At 40.3% G+C, this 21,849-nt stretch overlaps 1 protein-coding gene across 3 annotated transcripts in view; it reads left to right on the top strand.

The window, feature by feature from the left end:
- LOC101158917 (testis-expressed protein 2) overlaps nt 1-21,849 on the top strand; it is a 32,507-nt gene that overhangs the window by 5,761 nt on the left and 4,897 nt on the right. For 2 of the 3 annotated variants that reach the window (XM_011485645.3, XM_023954716.1), the window contains 10 exons: nt 8,019-9,517; nt 10,127-10,327; nt 10,497-10,803; nt 10,885-11,120; nt 11,202-11,375; nt 11,813-11,912; nt 19,320-19,446; nt 20,457-20,570; nt 20,679-20,888; nt 21,350-21,470. In XM_011485645.3, the coding sequence (XP_011483947.1) occupies nt 8,042-9,517; nt 10,127-10,327; nt 10,497-10,803; nt 10,885-11,120; nt 11,202-11,375; nt 11,813-11,912; nt 19,320-19,446; nt 20,457-20,570; nt 20,679-20,888; nt 21,350-21,470 (3,066 nt within the window). In that variant the 5' untranslated portion in view covers nt 8,019-8,041. The remainder of the gene's footprint in view (nt 1-8,018; nt 9,518-10,126; nt 10,328-10,496; nt 10,804-10,884; nt 11,121-11,201; nt 11,376-11,812; nt 11,913-19,319; nt 19,447-20,456; nt 20,571-20,678; nt 20,889-21,349; nt 21,471-21,849) is intronic. The other variant, XM_011485739.3, reaches the window with a different exon arrangement.

Genomic DNA, 21,849 nt, shown 5'->3' with positions numbered 1-21,849 from the left:
ACAGAAGGACAGGTAAGGGGTTGGACACCCCTGCATTAAGATACATTAATGTCCAATGAGCGGGGTGGGCTGGACAAGAACCTCCAGCTGCGAGTTGAACAGTTCACGAAGGGAAAACACGCTTGGTTTGTTCTAAACTAATACTTTTTGGTATAATTTTTCAAAATAAGGAACCAGATATGACTCAGAGGTTTGTGATTATGATCATCCAAACACACGTGTTCTGATGAAAGACAGGAAACACTAACATGTGTCAGCACCTGTGCAGGTTGTTTTTTTAATTGTTGTTTACCTGGACGTCTGTCTCTAAACAACAATTTCAGGAATCTGACAACTGTTTAACATTTTTGATTGAGATCTATTAAAAATCTGCTGTCTGAGTACCAGTAACCAGGTTTCCAGTCGGCAATAACAATTTGGTCATTTCAAATAGCGAATTCTGAGGATAAAAACCACCCGTTTAGCAGTTCTTTCACACTTTTAAATTAAATAGGGAGTGCTCTTGACGATGAACTAAAACTGTTTTGATTTGTTATTTTAGCCTCATCCAAAAGGCTAAAATAACATTCTCTCAAACTAGTTGCCACCACGGCTGTCATTACACAACATCCAAGTCAAAATTATGGTTTATAAAGAAGTTTTCTTCTTAAATAATGACCCACTCCAATGAAATAGTGTTTTTTGGTGTTTAACATTTTCTAGTGGCATTTTTTTCAGATGATGGAGGACATGTATAAGGAAAATTAAGTTCACAATTTTATTTCTTAGTATTTCTTGATTCAAATCTTTGTGAATTGGGAGCAGACCAAAATGATCGTTGGAAAAAGGACGTATTTGTAATATGGAAAATACGCTCCCTGCTCCGCTCCATTCCCATGCATCCACGTGTAGACAAATTGATCCATGTACGTCTTTGTTTTCCTCGTCCGAGCTGGTATCTATACATACAATCTGTAAAATTGTTCTGCTCCAGGTGGTGTAAAAGCTCCAAATGCAGTAAAAACGGTATAATCATAGTTAAAAGACCACTTTTGACAGCGCAGAAGACGATCAGAATTGTTTTTTAGCATACATCTTTGTTGGTGCAGCTCTCTCTTACCAGAAGCATCACATTCTGGCTCAGTTTCCTCCTTTTAGTCGTCTCACCGCTGTGACGACCATTACGGACACATCAGGAAATGGTTTGAGACTGCCTGCTAACACAGATTTTCAGGTGCTTCCGTCCCTTTGCAGCAACAGCAGTCTCGTCTCGCTTCCGTCATCCTAATGAACACTTTCACCAGCAGAAAGTGACAGACGCACTGTAGGAGGTGGGCAGATGTACAAATATAGCCCCTCTATAAATAACTCTTCAGAGGTCTTTGCTTGATTCTGAGACATCATTCACAAAACTACAGTGCGTTCATTGTCAGGCAGCGTGGAGCAGAAATGCTTTGGAAATCTCCCTTTATACATTTGCAGTTAATTTGAGTTGTGTGGAGTCCACATGCCGTCTCTCAAAAGAAGGCTGTGCCTAACCGTTTCATGCAGTCATTCACCGGTTTAAGATCTGCTGAGCCATTCTTACATTCAACAACAACACCGTCCTTTCAGTCTGTCCAGCAGTCTTCACAGAAAGCAGTTATGTTGTCCATTTTTTGGGTTTGGACTCCAGCAGCAAACTGCTGTAACTTTTTCCTCACATTCTCACCTGACTGCAAAGGAAGTCATGCTATTGTGCCTTCCATTACCCATAAAGCCCTCTTCGTCTGCATTTGCTTTTGTCTCATTTCCATATGATGTTTCCAGGTGGCAGATTTCTGTCATGACATAGCTGTAGAAAAAGTCAGTACTTGAAGCAGAAGAACTGGTTTTCTGTTCACTTCAAAACCCCAAAGCCTTTGAACCAGAACAGAAAACATTTACAACTTTAACTATTTCCCAAAGTCCTGTTTAAGAACTTTTAGACAAACTTTGTCAATTCATTCTCTGTGTGTTGTGGCCTTTATTTAAAGGAGAGGCACTCTTGATATTTAATGAGCGTGTTGTTTTCATTTGATTTCTACTGTCTAATATCCTGGTATGTTTTGTTTTATGATGTTCCCTTTGCAAAACTCAGCTTAGGATAATTGGTACAGACTGTTTTCTGTAAAGTTAGTTCTGGTTTTGTTTTGTTCTGCAGACATTAAAGGCAGATTCGGAGACAAAATCTAAAAATGAAACTTCTAACTGGAAAACAGGAAATGACAAAAGAGATCAAGTTATGGGACAGTTTTTCTCTGCAGGATATAAAGTATCTCACATGGCTTTAGAAGCTTGGTGTCATTAACCATTGCAGCCATTAAAACATTTGAAAAGCAAACCTTCCATGGGTTATTCTGAGGAACTATTTCTGAGTGAAACAGAATCAAATCCTGGACCATTTGATAAAACATCTGTTTCTTTTATCAGCATCTCTTCTAGTAGATTTGTTGTTTATTACTGCTCAAGGCGATTGATCTTAAATCAGGTTTTTAAGTCAGACATGTATTAAATGTACAAGAAATCTAGATGCCTGCTAAGACCTGCAGGCAAATTTTTAGCAAATCTTAATAAAAACTGCACATTAATCCTGTTTTCCTACACAGTATACTTCAGTGCAGCAGCACTTTAGTGCAGTGTCAAACTCATTTTCACAGAGGGCCACATCGGCATAGTGTCTGTCCTCAAAGGGCCAGATAGAACTTATACATGTAACTAAATGCAATGAAAAATAAATGTAACTACTCCTTAATGTTAAATAACTCATTTATTCATTATAACTTTTTAAAGTGACAATTACAGTTACATAGAAAACATGTGTGCTTGTTACTCTACCATAAATCCTTTTAAATTTGACTCTGTCAGGTTAAGTTATATGGACAGTGTTTAAAGTCCTAATGTATAGTTAACCAATTTGATATTTCAAGTCCAATTCCCCCTAGATATGAATAAATACACACCAATTTTTATTTTATTTTTATTTTAAGAAATTAAAAACTTTCATGCTTTCGCGGGCCACATAAAATGACATGGCGGGCCACCTTTGGCCCCCGGGCCTTGAGTTTGACACATATGCTTTAGTGGTTCTGATTACCTGCTTTTTTTGTATCAAAGCTTTTTAGCAACTCCGAGCATACCTGAGGTTTGTGAGGGAAGTTGATCTACGTAGCAGCTTTTTGATGCCGTCCAGTTATAACCAGTGTTTGTTTATGTCTTTAACTATTTAAGCACAGATTGCATCTTCTACATTGACTGTATCTGAGAACTGGACCTGGTGAACGGACGTCGCCAATCATGGCTCCAATGAAATGAAGTCAATTCAGTTGCCATTTTTTACATCAGTTCACGTCACATTTTCTTCCTCAGTAAGCAGTGATCATAGTCAGTTAGAGTCAACATTTCTATGGCAACCACTCTAACCAGTCAAGAGTGAGCTTCCTGGAAGTCCACACCCCTACCACTTGAAAAGTCCATCAAACATTTTGAACATTTGATGGGGGAACAAATTCTTTTATTGAGGCATCTGATTGGCCAGTTTATAACTTGAATAATAATGGACTACTAAAAATATATAAATATAAAATATAGTATTACCAAGAACATGTTAAAAAAAAGGTAACAGAGCAAGAATGGTTATTCTGACCAATAGAATGACTGAGTATTTGCTGAATTCGGTACTTCTCTTCAGACGTCTATGGGATTTTGGCTTCGTGGAACCAGCGGATACGTCCTGTTTAAAATAAGAGGGGGGAGGGGTCACTCTATCCAGTTCTAATATGCACTCAATGATCATGTAACACCAACAAAATCTGGACTGCTGTACGAACATGGACAGAAATTGATCAGAACGGGGCTTTAACTCTATTCCAATTTGCTTATATTTCATAGTCAGTAACAATGAGTGAAGGTGATAGTTTTTGTAGTTGTTCCTGTTTAAAGCCAGAGTTTCAGTTTTTCAGCAATAGTTTTCCTTACATTTACTGTTTTTTAATGTTTGAACTTCCTGGTCTTGACGGACGTTGTCACATTCACCTCACAATCCACAGTGTTCTCACTGATGGGATCTACAACAACAGATACCCTGCAGGCCGTCACTGATCACTGATGCACTTATATAGATGACTATCTTAACCAGTTATAAACAAGCTGCTTACTGGAGTTTGTTTCTCACCTAAACAGTCTTTGTGTTGGTGGTTGTTACGTAGCGTTTTTAACCTGATCTTAGGAAACAAAGACGTCAAAACTGTCACCTCATTAGACACTCCAAACCTTAAAACTTCCTTCAAAAAACGAATCTAAAACCAACCATGACAGGTTTGAAAGAGTTAAGAACGAACCTTCTCTTGTGTTTACATTGGTAAACAGCAAAAAACTATTTGACATTTTAGATCTTTGTTCAGAGGTCACAAACCATTAATCAAGCTGATGTTTTCAGGGACTTTGTGTTGCACTAACTCACAGATTTCCAAACAACATTTTCATAGATGAGTGGATTACGGCAGTGAACATAAATTAATCTTTTTTATTTTTATTTTTTTAACTATGTCATGCATTTCTGGCTCTGCAGAGTAAGGTTGGGTATAATTTCTAACCTGTGAAGTTGCAGCTGTTTGACTGTTGAGAGACTCTGAGCTCACAGCCTCCCATCTCTGACTGCATTTCCTGTTTGCCAGCATTCCTCAATCTTTTGTTTCTTACTTGTTCTCTGTGCTTTTTCCAGTCAGATGTTTTGGTAATTATTAAACAGAAAGTTAAAATGCTTTTACATTTAGATATCCCCCAAAACCTGTGATGCAGAGAAACGAAGCTAACATAAAGGAGCAGTGCCTGGAGCTCTTGTTCTCTGCATTTAGTTAGTGTCTTAAGGGAGCGGTGAGCAGCTGTCGCACCTGCGCTCAGGAATTGTTTGGGGATTTAACCACCAACCCAAACCTGTATGTAAAGCAGGAAGGCAAAGAGTGCTGTTTTCAGTCTTTAAGACCTGCCTGCAGAATCAAACCCTCGATTTTCTTGTCTCAGCCAACATTTTTTCATTAGATATCTGGGACAAACAGGAAAAACCCTGTCAATGTAGTCCCTACCTACAGTTTACCTTCACTGTGCAGACAAAAAGTCATCCTCGTGTGTTGATGAAAGACCTATCACACCTTTGTCCTGCATTCTTCCATCACGTTAAACTCTCAGAACTTCCTAACTTATCAACATGTGAGCAACACAACTGTGAATGAATCTTAGCAGTGATGGGAGCTCTGGGCTTTGAGATTCTGTCTCTTTTGGCTTAGCTTTGCTAAAGGTAATCCAAAGCACCAGAAAACACAATCTTAGTCAATGGCTGGATCCAAAGTGCAACTTCTTATTATCTCTTGCTTGGCAACCTGAGCAGTGTTTGCACTTCTCTACCTCTGGCGGTTGGACTTCCTCAGCCTTTGGGTGTGTGGAAGAAAACAAGACAGATTTCAGGCTTTAATCCCAAATTTAGTCATTTTTGAATTTATGTTTGAGGATTAAGTTTCTCGTATCGGTAATCTGTTTCAAATGAAGCAAACTGGTATAAAAAGGGCCTCTCTTTAATGTAGTCACCTTTATTTTTTTATTTTGCTAGGAACAAACTTTGTGTTGTGGATAAATAAGCTCCATGACATCTCTTTACTTTTCTCTTGTTTAAGGCTTTCAAACAAAAACCTCCGTCCTTCACGGATGATTTGGACAAAAAACAGAAGTCTTAAGAAGATTATGTAGGAGGTACAATTAGTTCATGTTCTTCAGAAGCAGCTGTTTTTACCATCTTGTTTGGTGTTGAAATAATGTGTGCAGTCACACGGAAGCACGTTTCCTTTGGTCCTTTAGTCCCAGTTCCAAAAAAAAGCCAGATGAAATGTGATTTCTGGTTTCAGGTGAGCTTTTGCTGTAGGAAAACTCACCATGCTATCATGATAGTCGATTCATGTTGTTCTCACACACTGTAAACGGAGTAACTTAGTAAAAAAAAAGCAGTTGATCAAATCCTGGAAGGAGTTTGACCCCTTTTCTCTTGGCATTTCAAATATTCCTACCTATAAGGCTGTAAAATTCCACTTTGAAAGTCATGTTAACAAAAGTGTAGTGAGCAGGTTGTATGTTTGGAGTCATGACAGCCATCTGATAGCTCCTGTTTTAGGTTGAAACATTGCAATCAAATGCTTCTGATGTTGCTAACCTTTTTTTTGATTGTTGATACTTAGATATCATTACCTTTAAAAAGCTCCAACCTCCCATTTTCTGGAATCAATACTTTAAGTGTTTGTAATGTTATTTAACAGAGGTTGAGAAAGTCTAGTTACTGTTCTGACACTGATCCCACATCATCCACCTTTTTATACCACTGTTGACTTGTAAGTTGTCTCTTTTTTCCAATCTGCGACCATCTCTGGCCCTTCAGTCAATCCAATTTGAAGTCACTTCTTACCTGAATGAAACCTCATCATAATGCTGTTGGTTTCATGGAGACTATATGCTGTCAGACTGTGCCGCCCATACGACAACAACTGGTTAGGATGAGTTTAAGAGGTCAAAACTGAGGACCGTCGTACTGTTCTCTCCAACAAAGCACGTCACAAAGAGGCTAAAGGAGGAGCATTGGGACAACGAGATGAAAGCAGAGTTGAATCTGTGAGTGGGACACGCTGAAGATTTCTATTAAACTTTATAACAAGAAAATGCAGAAGAAATGAACATTTATCAAGAACTATATTATTAGAAAATTGGCAAAAACAGATAAATCTTTGCTTTTTCGTTGCTTCATGATCTTATTTTCGTGTTCCAAGTACTCTTGAGTCATGAAGCATCATGCGAGACTCATCAGCCACCAGCGCTTTTGTTCATTCTTTGGACTTTAGCTGACAGGATTATTGACATGTTGTGTGAGGTGGGATGGTGTGTCAGACTGAATGCTGAGTGGAGAGAGTGTCTCTGAATGCTTTACTCAGGACTTTAAGTCACAAATCTGTTTTTATGTGGAACTTTGGGAGAGCAAAGACTATTTTTATTGCACCTACAAAATGTTCTGTGTAGTTAGTGGTATAGCAGTGTTGAAGTTACTTTGATTGTTCTCATCTAGGTTTGATTTTACCATCTTTGCCTGCTTGTGCTGACTATTTTTTGTTTTAATTTGTTGAGGAATCGTTCTTGTTTATCTTTTTTCCCTTTATCTATGGTTGATATGCCTTTAAATTATTTTCACCAATGGGTTTTTTAACCTGCAGTGTTACAGTAGAGAAAACTTTGAGCTCTTCTCTGACGGCAGATGGGCGCTCAGGTAAAGCTTTCATTGGATTTCTCTCATCATATGGAGGTCAGGGAGTGGTTTCACCGCAGGCTGCTGTTATATCAGAGAAGCGACGCAGCTGATAAGAAGAAGGTTAAACAATGTCTTAAACATAAAAAAAAAACGTGAATGCCCCATCAGCACATCATGTCGTTTTGTTGCTTATAATAAAAAAAAGTTTAGCAGAGCAAAATAGATTTACTGTTTTCTTGGTTATTCCAATGAAAATGGAGGTTTAGGTTGAGGTTTGAATTTTTAGATGGATTTTATTGAATTATTATTAATGACTGATTCATTTCCTTTTAAAATTAGCAAAGCAGAGATTCACCACAACCCATCTGAACCTAAAAATCTCCATTCAGTGGATGCAGGAAACTGAATCCTGCCCTTTTATTTCAATGTAGTAGGTTTTTCTTGTTTGATTTTACCTCAGTATTTCTTAGATAAAGGTTTTGATATGTTTCTTTCACATTTTTATGGAGAAAGTGTGACGCAAACTTTGATACGTTTGATATTAATTTGCAGGTCATGAAGATTTTACAAAAAAAATCTTTGAAGAAACCTCAAGAACAGTTTTGACGACGCAAACAAATCTTTGCAACTTTAATTTAGACTAATTTGGAGACATGTCAAAATTTGTGGGGGAAACTGTTGTGAATCATTTAATACAGAAGTGTTGTGTTGAAGTGGATTTGACCTTCATTCCTTTCTGCAGATTAACTCAGGGGGGGAACTGAAATGACCAGCCAGCATCCCAACTATGGAGTCAGCTCAAACTCAAACAAGCAGCCACCTGCCATGGGTCCAAAGCTCCAGGTCCAGGGATCCCTGTCAAAGGAGAGCATCACCATCCACTTCTCTGCTTTGGGGAAGGAGGAAGAGGAGGAAGAGGAGGAATTGAATTGCACAACTGTGACCAGCAATTCATCTGTTTTAAATGACTCAAATGTAGTGACGGCTATTGAAGCGAGCGAGGAAATGTTTGAAGGGGGCTCTCTTCAACCGTCTCCTAGTTCAGGCGTGACACCTGCATCATCCAGACTCTCTCCTAGTTCAAAACATCGCAGTCCTCCTTCGCAGACCCGATCCACATACAGTTTTGACAAAACCTCTTCCAATTCTTCGCCCACAAAGTCTTTAAGCTACCCTTCTATTGAAAAACCAGTTCTAAGTCTGCTAAAAAATCCCTCCTCTGACACCGACCCTCGCGATGGAGCCTCATCCACCTCATTAAGACACAGACAACTCATGAAGAATCTTGTGAAGTCTTTATCCTCGGATACATCCCAGGAGTCATCCTCTTCATCCTCATCCTACCGTCTGCCAGAGTCGCGCCTCAACCTGCAACTCTTTAAGCAGTTTGCACAATCTCGACTGCCTGCTGCTGCTGCTGCGTCGCTAGCTAGTGATTCTAAAACTGCGCCCTCCTCGCCACTTACCTCCCCAGACAGCCGCAGCTTCTTCAAGGTTTCTGAAGTCGAGGCACGAATTGAGGACACCAAGCGCCGCCTTTCTGAAGCCATTTCAGAACCTCTGCAGCTGTTTAGTAAGATGATGGATGAAAGGAGTAGCAACCTGGTTGGCAGCAGCCTGTACCGGCCTAAGGTGCTCTCATCCAGCGCCACAGAACTCACCACCATCAACAGTCAGCTGGAGAACAACAACAACTACAGCATCAAGGAGGAGGATGGAAGCGAAAGCCCCAGCAGCTGGACCTCAGTTACCCCTGATGACTCCTCTGCTAACACTAAAAGCCCCAACAAGTCATTCTCTGTGGCCCTGGACAAGTGCACCATGTCTGCTCTTGCCAAACAGGAAGACGAGGACTTTTGCATCCTGAGCAATGAGGACTTTGAATTGTCCCCCATTGCAGAGGCTCTTGACAGAACCGATAAAACCAGAACAGGTAAACAAGTTCCAGTAAATGGCCGTGAAGACAGTGTTGACAGATGTGAAGGTACTGAGCCAGCCCCGGATATTCCACACTACACTCTCACAGGCTTTACTCTTCTGCTCTATGGATGTTTCGTGTTGCCTCTGCCGAGTTACATTGGAGGGATGCTGCTTGGGATAGGCCTGGGATTTTATTTTGCTCTTGGCGTGGTGTGGCTAACGGGACCAAAGCGTTCTGAAGGACGTCAAGGACATTCCTCACAGCAAGGGAGGCCATCAAATGCCACCAAGTTGGAAATTAAGGAACCAGAAATCTATAAGGTTAGTGTTTAATCCTTGTTGGAGCCATTTGGCTGAAATTAGATTATTTATTAGATTTCAATCATTTTTACTGTTCAAGAAAGTGCAAGAAAATAAATTGCATAAAAGGAAGTACAACAACTTTTTTTTTCAAGACAGTTCCTGCTCCCCAAGTTACCTGAATATAACTGCAACGGCAGTTATATTCCTTATTCTTCATTCGTGTTTTCTCCTTAATGTTATTCCTATGTTAGAATAGTTCAGAAGAAATGTAAAATGTTTTTTTTCTCAGGATCATGCTGACGATTCTCTGAAGGTTTGAGTTTATGGTGTCTGGTTTTTCTCCATGAACCATAGACATTTTCACAACCAGAAAAAAAGAAAACACTGATGGGAAAACCCACTTTTAAGTATATTCTGGTCAGCAGCTTATGACTTTTTTTTTGGTCTTTCTGTACATCAACCCAACACTTTGTGCAGCTTGTCCCACAGGAAGTGGTCCAAAGTCCAAAACAACGCAAAATCCTGAGGAATGAAACAGACATGACATTTTTTATTTGGAATTAAACCTTCATCCTTCATGTAATGACACGTCTTCTCTTCTCTGTACCTGAATTGTTTTCCTACCAGGGGTGGATGAACGAGATCTTTAACTATGACCCAGAGACGTACCACGCCACACTGACCCACTCCGTGTATGTCCGGGTGGAGGGCTCCACCATCCGTCTTTCCAAACCCAATCACAACATCGCCCGTCGAGCTGCGCACAACGATTCCAAACCTGACGTAACTTTTGTCAGCCAGAAGATCTACGACCTCGCCAACAGCAAAGTAGGCTTTAACATCTTTACACGGGCATCTCATACACAAAAGTGGATTTGGTTCCTCTGTCAGTTTGACTGCATCGGCTTACAGAAGAGCTGGTCAGCTTCCGAAGGTTTTCAAACGACTCAGAGGTCATTGGTCTCCGTTTTTCTGTCTCCCACAAATTTGTTTCCAGGTGTATTTAGTGCCTCCTGGTTTGGCCAGAAAAAGAGTGTGGAACAAAAAATATCCAATTTGCATCGAACTTAGCAGACAAGATGACTTCATTTCAAAGGCTGAAGGTGATCGCTCGGAGCCCAGTGACGGTGTCGGCACGTCGGAGACCGGAGAGGCGAACCACGGAGCGTCTTCCCCCTCCAGCAAAGACTTGACCCTTTTCCTGTTTGGGAGGACAGGGAGGGATAAGGAGGAATGGTTTCAGAGGTTTCTGTCGGCCTCAAACCCCAAAGTGGACACGAGAAAAGCTTCCCGAGTGGGCAATGGTAAGGAAACATGGATCAAACTTTGCAAGTAAACTGTGAGAGCTGAGAAAATGGAATGATTGTGTCTTTGTTTTGCTGCAGCCTGGAGCTCTCACAGCCGGAACGGCAGTCGCAGCAGCCTTGACGAGCTGCTCGCAGCTCAGCCTCGGTTGAAGGATTCAGCAGGTTCTTCAACAACAAGCAGTGCCAAAAGCAAGCCTCCTCTGGACTACAATGTCTACATGGGCTGCTTACTGCCGAAGCAGCCTGCAGTTGGAGCCTCAGCTTCCTGCCCCGCTCTTCAGAGTCTGCAGAGCAGCCCCGGAGCAGAGAAGAAGGTTTCACAAGCTCCCTTTCCCTTCTTTGAAACAGCTTCTTCTTAAGCAGGTCTCTGATAGCTGACTTGACTTTGTTGTTAGCCTCACAGCACCACTGCAGCTCAGGTTCAGCCCAAGGGGGAGGATGAGGAGGAGGAGGAGACCGTTGCCTGGGTAAATGCCGCTATGGGCCGGGTCTTCTGGGACTTTCTGACGGAGCCATACTGGAGCAAAGTGGTCTCCAAGAAGATTCAGATGAAACTCAGCAAGATACGGGTGGGTTGAAAATGCTGCTTCCTAAAAAAGAAAGCCTGAAAAAATAAAAACATTGGTAGAGTTCCTCGTGTGTTTTTTAATGCAGCAGTGGATAAACCAGAGAAGCTCCGCATCATTTCCTCCATGTTTCCGATCTGCTTTTTGTTTAAGTGTTTATTCAAACAAATTTGTGAAAGGTTTCTACAACAAGCTTAGATTTACTGACCCGTCAGAATTATAAATATGTCGCATAAAAATAATGTTCCTGTCATGAAGTGGCAGCATTTAGAATATGTATAGTTCATTAAAAGACATTGAATCTTCTTCCTTGACTTGACTTTGGACAGAAGCATCAGATTTATCTGACATTGTTAGCAGACTTTAACCCCGTCCAGATCTTGGCTGTGAGAACATCCTTGTTTCCTGGGGTTTGAAGCAACCTCTTGCCTGTCTTTCAGTTGCCTTACTTCATGAACGAGTTGACGCTGACGGAGCTGGACATGGGATCCGCCACTCCCAGAATCCATGCCGCATCTGCACCCTACTGCGACTATCGAGGCAAGAAGGAAACTGCTTTTATTCCTAAAGACATTTGAAGGCTTTTCCTGACATTTGAGTTTAGGAATTTAAAAGATTTAATCCACTGGGATTCACAGGTTAGCATTTCATTTGAAGCAACAATTTCTTAAACGCTTACAAATGAAGAAACAAAATGAATAAATAGATGACATGCAAACACATGGTCTATAAAGTGTATTTGCAAAAACAGAATAAATATCTGATCTTTTATAGAAACAATTAGAATTTTAGCTGTGGTTATAAGCAGATGCTGTCAGTCTGTTCAGCTGTTTTTTTCCTTCAGACCTGGAATCTAGAGCTTTATTTGTTTCCCTTTAATATCATAATCTGCTAAAATTGAAGCTCACTGGTTGTTTCAGTTTTTTAAAAACAAAAAAAGCAGTGACCTTCAGTGACCAATAAAGGCCTTAAAGAGCCTATACCATGCTATTCTTGAGCCTTTCAGTGTAAACTATATCCATATATATGATCATATATTACCTCTAACACACAGAAGAACGATATTTTTAAGGAAATATTAGTTATTTTCACAAATTCATTTTCCTACCCGGAAATAAGACGACTCGATCTGTGAGGCTCCGCCTTTTGCCCCTTATGGGTGCCGCCCATTTCATGACATTATTCTAGAGCCGGCCTCAACAGCTTGTCTGCGTTTCGCCCACGAAAAAGAACAACAGCCAAACTTTTGCAAATATGGATGTGCAGATTGTACATCTAAAATTAAACCGTTAAGCCGATCACCGCTAGCTAACTGGAGAAAGTGTGTGTGTCTGTGTGTTAGCCTGGGGGCGGGGCTGGCAGCGCAGACTCTTCCTGGAAGGGGCTGGTCCTCACTCTGTGATGTCACAATGTGAGGACCCGCTCGTTTTTGTCAACTGGGAGGGGCTGGTGTTCAGAGAGCAGGTTTTTAGAGGAATATTCAGAGATGATTGAATGGATCAAAACATCGCTTTGGGGTTTCTTTGTGAGGAAAATGATAAAACTCTTAAAAGCCCAAAAAAGTTTGTTTTGCGGAATATAGGCCTTTTTGTTTTAAGTATCTAAAATTTTCCACATTATCTGAAATGTTTTTTAGAAAAAACAAATCTTTTTAAATAATAGAATTAATTGTAAACGGCATTTAATGTTATGTAGTTTGGATTTCTTTAAAAGAAAAAAAACAAATTGCTTAAAAACTTTGGAGATGATCTTACAAAAATAACAAAGTTGTATTTCTTTTTTTCTGGCATTGCAATGAAGGGAGAAACGGTAAGAAACTGAAATCTGTGGAGAAAACTTTTCATGTCAAGAGTCCCACACTTTAAAACCAAAAGGAAGTTCAAGCAGAACTCTTAGAAGAAATGAAAAACTAAACAAAAAATGTTAGCAAATTATGAGGAAGTCGCCGAGGCTCCATTTGTTCCAACATAGTGTGATGTCAGCAGGGCATCCCATCAGAGATTTTTGGAGAGATTTTAACTAATGTTATGTCAAAATATAAATATGTCAAAACAAGTCCAGCTGTTAGAGCTCCAGATGATGTTGTACTTTCATTCCTGCGTGACAAACCAGTTTAAACTGTCAGTCTCACTGTGTCACAATCCATTGCTTATGACAAAGGCCTCATTTTGGTCTCATGACGAGTCGTTTCTCTCATTCTGTCCTGAGTCATCACTGATAAATAAGATTCCAACACTGAGGCTGTGCTGTCCGAGCAGAGAACAGATGGTCTTTCAAAAAGCTGCATAAATATTTTTAAAAAATCAGTACGAAACTAACAAATGGTTAAAAAAAAAAGCCTCACTGGCTTCTTTTTTAAACCCAATAGGAGTAGAAAATGTTGAAATGGACAAAAGTTAAGTTTTTGAAACAAGTAAGAAAGTCCAGCTTTCTGAAGAGTTCAGGAAATCATTACACAACAGGCTGTAAACACTTCTTCAATCTGTGTTTACAGGAATGCAATGCAGAGTCTTGATTGTGAGCAAACAAGTGCAGCACAGCACTCTGAGCAGATTGACAGGTTTACATCTCTGCTCTCCAGCCTCTCATCTGTGCGATTATGCAGCTTTCCCTCACGTGTAGTCTGTGCCTCGATGACGTGACGCAGGTTTCCCTCTCCGCTCATTTCACTGCAGGGGCATGCATGCTGCTTTCTTCCTGATTTTCTCTCCCTCAAAACTCTTCCTCTTCCTCCTTTTTGAAGGATATTTCCGCCACCACATTGTGAACAAAAGTCACAGTTTTGAGATCAAAATGTTCAGTTTTTAAAACAAAACTTTCCAAATTGTAAACAAAAATATTAAAAGTTTGCTCTCATAATCTTTTTCTTTGCTTTCAAAACACATTTTTACGTTTGCAACACAAAAGTTATCAGATGTGTTGTCTCTTATCTCGACTTTTTTTTTTTACCTATCTTTGATTTCGCGTTCATAAGTTTCAGTTTAGCGTGACATATCTGCCATCGAACATCCTGCTGATTGGTCCAGATTCTATCCAATCAAATCACCATATTTATCTAACATGGTGTCTGCTGCTGAGGCTCAGAAGCCGAACCGGCTCTTTTCCTCTCGTTTTTGCATCTTTAGCTGAAGAAAAATTCATTTCTCATCATTTAAAAACAATTCCTACTATCTGTCCAACATGAGGCCTTCAGCTTTTATCTTTGCTCATTTGTTGGACAGGACAAGTTGAAGTGAAGAAAATAGATCATACTTTGTTTTAGCATGAATTAAATTTTATTTGGTGGCTGAGGATCCCCTGAAACTGCAAAATAAACCGTGTAAAGTTAATCTGCTGACATGACACTAAACCGGCCTGTGTGATCTTTAAATCCCCGGAGCAACAAATTGGTTAAATGTTTGATTTCCTTTAAGATCTGTTTGTTTAAAAAAAAAGGATTTAAAGCACATATTATCATATGCTGCACAACTGTGTCTTGGATTAGATCAACAGCTGCAGTACAGAATAATATCTTTAATTGCAACTTTTTAAAAGCTGAACATTTTGTTTTGCAATTTAGGAAATTTTGATCTGAAAACTGAGTTTTGTTTGCAATGAGTTGGCAGAAATGTCCCTTTATACCATTTAGCCCCTCTGCAAGGTGAAGCTCTCTTTTTCTTCCATGCTGTGCTTTAACTCACTGCTTCATTTTTTATTTTTGATCTCACATAACCTATTGAGAAAAGCCGTAGTGGAGAGCACAGCAGCACATTCAGAACAGTTCTCACTGAAATATACAAGATTAGCTATTTCCCAACCCAATAATCCCTCACATATTTATTTCACGTTTCCTAGTTTGAATAATCTAAACTGAACTCGATGAAAAGGTTGTAAATTTGGACGTGAAACTCCAACACAAAGCCCATTATGTCTCCAGGTTACAGATTACTGAGGAATTTCTGCTGTGTTAATCCCCGAGCCTGCTTGTATCAAACGGAGAGCAGTTTTTCCTTTTTCTTTTTGCCAGAATGTTAGTCCACACCCTCCATCAGAAATGTTGACTTCTGTCCTACTCCTGACATTTCCCGCAGCAGCAGCAGCAGCGCTGTCCTCCAGAAGTCGTCTCTTCCTAGAGGCAGCGTGCTGAGTGCAGCAAACGCTCGCGGCTTCCCCGCCAAACGGCCATTGTGGGATTTTGATCGTCGGCTAATGTGAAACCAAATACACCTGTGGATACTTTTGCGTCCTGGATGTAAAAATCAGGAAAACTATTTTATTTTTTTTGTGTTATTTAATCCCAAAGGTAGTAAAATACTATCGTTTGACATTAAAGGTGTGTAAAATCAAAATTACTAAAGTTTTATGAACCAGTAGAGTATTGTAAATAATATTCAAGGCAGAAAACAATTTATTACCGACGGATATCCAAAGGTTATTTATTAAAAGAGTCGAGAAATACAATTTTAGGGGGAAAAAATAAATTTCTCATACATAAAGCACGTACAAATAAAAAAAAAAATTTGTGTTTTAATTTGTGGAGTGAAGTTGTGGAACAGAACCAGTAAAGGCTTGAAACAATGTCCAAACATAAAAGAATTTAAGTATAAATACAGAAATATGATCATTGATAAATATGTACAAATACAAAACAATACAGAACATCAGCATTTGTAAATCTGCATACTTAGAAAAAACGTTTTGTTATTCATTTTTGTGTTTTTGGAAATGAGAATTCCATGTACAGCTGTAACAGAATATACACTTGGGTAGGGCGCTGGACTTTGATGGTGGGTGTACTGGGTTTAGTTGGGAAAGTAAAGACTTGAGGGAAAGGGGGTGAGAGCTAATAAGATTTTTCTTCTTCTCACTCCCTTTTGGACTTGTGTTGTTTATATAATTTTGTCTTGTCTTGTTTTATATAAATTTCTTTTTTGTTTTATGTCATTTTTGTCTTGTTTTTGTCTTATTTTGTTATTCTACACTTGTCCAAAATAAAAAAGGTTACTTACTTACCTACTTAAAAGTCAGAGGTTGTGGTTTTGCTTCTGCAGATCTTCACACCACAACAACAGATGTTTGATTCTCACAGCAGTTTCCGTTCGCTGAAACATTCAGCCTATTCATAAGTTAACTCCCTTTTATTACTTTTCAAGGATGTTTGAAATTTTGGCCCATCTGGCTTTACTAGACTACCGTGTGGCTTCACTGCTGCCTTCAGCTTTCCTTCTCAGTCCTTGTTTTTATTTTTTTTAGCAGTGGCTATGTCCGAATTCCTTCCCTAAAGCATACATACATGTCAAATGTTTCCACAAAAACCCTATTCTCGTAAATGTGATGCACTTCCTGTGTGCTGAGAATGTGAAGGCATCCCTCAGGTTTAACAGCTTTCACTTCCTGTATTCTACCATGTGATCCCTTAACTGGTGCTGCCCTCTAGTGGCATAAGGAGACTACACAAAAAAAGCCATCAACTCCACAACACATATAACTATCGAACGGCCACCTACTCACTCTAAGCTGACTCACTTTGTACCTGTCACTGACCAAACTGTCCAAGAGACCATCACCCGTCTGAGCTCGTCTACATGCTGCCTTGATGTGTTACCCACTAGATTTCTAAAGTCTGTCCTGAACAGTGTGTTGCCATCAATTACTCAAATAGTTAACATGTCTCTTCAATCTGGAATATTTCCAGAGGCCTTAAAAACTGCAGTCATTAAACCCCTCCTGAAAAAGAGCGGTCTTGATCCCACTGTACTGAATAAATACAGACCTATCTCTAATCTGCCATTTTTAGGAAAAGTCCTTGAAAAAGTTGTCTACCAACAGCTCACTGACTTTCTCTTATTAAACAATTCGTTTGATGTTTTCCAGTCAGGTTTTAGACCCCATCATAGCACAGAAACTGCTCTTATCAAGGTAACCAATGACATCCGCCTGAACACTGATGATGGAAAAGTCTCTGTCTTAATCCTGCTAGACCTGAGTGCTGCCTTTGATACTGTTGATAATGGGATCCTTTTGCACAGACTCCAAGACTGGGTTGGCATCTCTGGATCTGCCCTAAGTTGGCTCAAGTCTTATCTAGAAGACAGGAAATATTTTGTTGAAATTGGGAGTTGTGTCTCAGACTACATGGGCTTGAATTGTGGTGTGCCCCAGGGATCGATCCTGGGACCCCTTCTGTTCAACCTCTACATGCTGCCACTAGGGCAGTTAATACGCAGTAATAACATATCTTATCACAACTATGCAGATGATACTCAGATCTATGTGTCACTGACAACAGGTGAATATGGGCCGGTGGATTCACTCAGCCACTGCCTCCAACAGATCAGCGCGTGGATGCAGAACAACTTTCTCCAGCTAAACTCAGACAAGACCGAAGTTATTGTTTTTGGCCCACAGAAACAAAGAGAAATTGTCAGCAGCTACCTTCATTCTCTGTCTCTTAAACCCTCAAATCAAGTCAGAAATCTAGGGGTAATCATGGACTCTGACCTGAACTTTAACAGCCATATCAAGTCAGTAACATCAGCGGCATTTTACCACCTGAAAAACATTGCCAAAATCAAAAACATAATCTCAAAGCGAGACCTGGAGATACTTATTCATGCATTTGTCTCCAGTAGGTTAGACTACTGTAACGGCCTGCTCACCGGCCTGTCCAAACGAGCTGTAAAACAGCTTCAGTACGTCCAGAATGCTGCTGCTCGAGTCCTGACCAGAACCAGGAAGTATGATCACATTAGTCCTGTGCTCAGGTCTTTGCACTGGCTCCCTGTACCTCAAAGAATAGACTTCAAAGCAGCTCTGCTTGTGTACAAGTCTCTCCATGGCCACGCACCAAAGTACATCTCTGACATGTTAGTGCCATATGAACCATCTCGTACTCTGAGGACCTCAGGGGCCGGCCTCCTGTTGATTCCCAGAGTCAGAACTAAACAAGGGGAATCAGCGTTTCAATATTCTGCAGCTAAAATCTGGAACAGCCTCCCTGAAGGCGTAAGACAGGCCTCTTCTGTGTTCATGTTCAAATCTAGACTTAAAACATTTCTGTTTAGCCATGTATATGACTGAAAGGTCCTATCTGCACCTTTCTTTCCTTCCTTTATTTTTAAATCTTTTTTTTTCCTTTTCTTTTAAAGTAAATTTTACGTTGATTATTTCTATGATGTATTGTGATTTTAATGCATTTTTCTGTTTTGTGAAGCACCTTGAATTACTTTGTGTACGAATTGTGCTATACAAATAAACTTGCCTTGCCTTGCCTTACACTCCAATATAACACGCTGTGCACACAAAAGCCAGCAAGTCTTTGATTGAAGGAGGAGAAAAATAAACTGCAGTAAATCCGACCAACCAACTATCTTTATTTCAGATTTAAGTGTAAACCTTTTAGGAGTTTGCTTAATCCAGATTACAGCAGACCTGCTACCGTAGACATTAAAGCATCTGTACAATCAAGAGAACAAATGTTTGTCTCATTCCTTTTTAACAATAATAGTAAGCTTTGTTTGTATAGCACCTTTCAAGATAAAAATCACAATGTGCTTCACAGTAAAACACAGAATATATATCTAAAAAAAAAGAATCATGAGAAAGCAACTTTAAAAATATGTGTTTAGCGGCTTTTTGAAAGAAAAAACAGAGTCTACAGATTTTAGGCTGAGAGGAAGGGAGTTCCAGAGGGATGGAGCCACTCTGTCACTGAGTTTTAACCGGTTATATTGACCGCTGCTTGGTTATTAAGAGCTGTGGATGTTAAAACCGAATGGGGTGACGTGTAAAAACCTGGAAGACTTGACATGATCCTCCCAACTCTAACCTTAAAGCTTTACCATCCCACTCACTTGTTTTACTGTGTTGGGGATGGTTACGTCCTGAACTTTTCACTTTCAACTCCTCTCTAGTGTGGATTTTAGGTTTCTTTCCAAGCTGTCTAACCCGTCTGTGTGTCTCCGTCAGGTCTGTGGTTTGATCTGGAGGTGTCCTACTCTGGATCCTTCCTGATGACCCTGGAGACCAAGATGATCCTCAACCGTCTGGGCAAAGAGGGGGAGAACCTCCGCTTAGGAGAGTTTGGCAAAGATGGGTGAGAGGGTCGAGATTTGTCCCATTTTGGCACATTTCCCTCTGTCAGGTTAGACTGACCGTGGTGGTGATGTCCTCATGTGTTTAATGTCTCCTCTGTTGCCCCCCCCCTCTCCCGGAAACTCTCTTTTCTGTGGATTCTACTTTAATGCTGCTCTTACTGGGACGTTTCTGCCTTTGGTGAGTCCTCTCTGACTTTCTACACTTGTCTCATTTTTCTAATATCGTCTTAATATATTGTTGTCAATTAATCTTCCCAATTTCATCATTCAAATAACTCTACACAAAAACAAACACGCGTGTTTTCATGACCAAATGGAAGTGTTCTTGTATTGCCAGAGTTACATTCAGTGGTCTCTCGCTATAATGCAGTTCACGTTTCACCTTTTATTTTTTATTTTTAAAGTGCAAATCTGCATGGTTTGTTTTTTTTCAATAATATATTGTGTTCTGTGTCCTGATTGGCTGTAGACACTTGTCAATCTCCTCTGTGCCGTGTCTCCTGTACAGAATGCGTTCGGTTTGCCAAATCCCCATAAATCTTCACCCGCGAGCAGATCTTTGGTTTCATTCTAGAAAACTGGACTTATTTTTCTATGAAAGTTTGAACTTTTGGAGTTTAAACAAGAGAGATAATTGTGAAAATGTTAACGTCTGTCTGAGAAAAGTGTTTTAAGTGTGTAGTGAGGAGTTTTACAGCCTTAAAACATCTAGAATTACAGTAAAAATACAGCTGTATACTTTCTGGATGTGACCTATTGCAGGTCATTTTTAGAACATAACCCCTCTACTTCATTCTACTTTTGCCTCTCAGAAGCACAGTTTGTGACTTGATGCCTTCTTTCACATCATTTTTTACGTCTGAAAGGGTAAAGCAATATTTTAGACAAAAGCTCAAGCTGTGTGTTTCAGTGTGGTTAGTGAACCTCTGCATGGAAGCGGCTGGACTGCAGGAAGGCTTGTTGAAACGCCCGTTTCCCATGAGCTCACTCTGATCCGTTGGGCTTTCAGAAACAGGCCCCGCACCTACTGCCTGGCCTACAGCGATGAAGAGTCCTCCAGTGCTGGTTCATCAGACGAGGAAGACTCCTCCGAACTGTCAAATGACTCGGCTGGAGCAGAGGGGTTTGTACACAGACTGTCCTTTTAAAGGATTATCAGAAGCATTTCTTATTTAAATGTACCTTTTTGTTCAGAAGCTCTAATATTTTCCTTTTTTTGTGATCAATCCAGCTTTGTGGGCGGACATAAAGCCAGCAAAATCCTGCGCTTTGTGGACAAGATCACTAAATCCAAATACTTCCAGAAAGCTACAGAGACCGAGTTCATCAAAAAGAAGATGGAGGAGGTGTCCAACACCCCCCTGCTGCTCACCGTAGAGGTGCAGCACCTCCAGGGAACGCTGGCTGTCAACATACCTCCTCCCCCCACAGACAGGATCTGGTTTGTAAAAGAGTCATTGTCTCCATCGCATAATCAGAGGAATGCTGAGGAGTGCGAACGTCCATGTTTGTCTGAACGGCGGGCGCATTTTCCCACGCAAACAACAAGACGACTCAAGTTTTCCACTCTCCCTCCGTCTGTCTGGAGTTCTTTGGTTTTTTACTTTAACCCTTTAACGCCGAAGTTTTAGCTCCAGTGTTCTTTAAAGTACGCTTACTTTTTAACTGCTTATGCAATTCATGTAATTCCGATGGATTCAGAAGCTGATGTGCAACACCTCACAGTAGTGACGATGAAAAGCAGCTGATTCAGACACGGAGAAAAGCGGCTTCGCCTTGAACGTTAGTAAACAGGAAGGCATAGCAGCGCAAAGCCGCTTTTCTCCGTGTCTGAATCTGTTGGAACTGCGTGAACGGTCGAAGAGTTGCACTAGTTAAGAGCGTGTGTTATTTTCCTTCCAGGTATGGCTTCAAGACTCCCCCTCGCCTTGAACTGAAGGCAAGACCCAAACTTGGAGAAAGAGAAGTGACTCTGGCTCATGTCACCGACTGGATTGAAAAGAAACTCTACCAGGAATTCCAGGTTGTCAACAGTTTGTGTTAATTAGGTTTTGCACCGCAAAAAAATAGATAAAGTGCAGTTTGTTCAAGTGGTAAAACGGAAAAGTGAAGCTGCAGCCTAAAACGTTACTGCGATGCATTAAAAAACGTTTCATTGTAGGGCGGCACCGTGTGTGGAAAACTTGCGGTATGTGATATTAATGATCAATATTGCGATGACGATATAACTTTCAATACATGAACAAATAGCAAAACAACCAAAAACCTCATATAAATTTCACTGCAACAAGAGTTAACCCTAGTCTGCATAGGAAGCCAAAATCGAACATAAAAAAGCTCCATTCAATTGGTCTAAAACGTGAAGGCGTCCATCCCATTGGTCTAAAACACGAAGGCATCCA

Source organism: Oryzias latipes, chromosome 1 (assembly GCF_002234675.1).
Source record: "Oryzias latipes chromosome 1, ASM223467v1".
Lineage (NCBI taxonomy): Eukaryota > Metazoa > Chordata > Actinopteri > Beloniformes > Adrianichthyidae > Oryzias > Oryzias latipes.
Note: the sequence above shows the minus strand (reverse complement) of the source record. Positions and strands in the feature narration are given on the sequence as shown.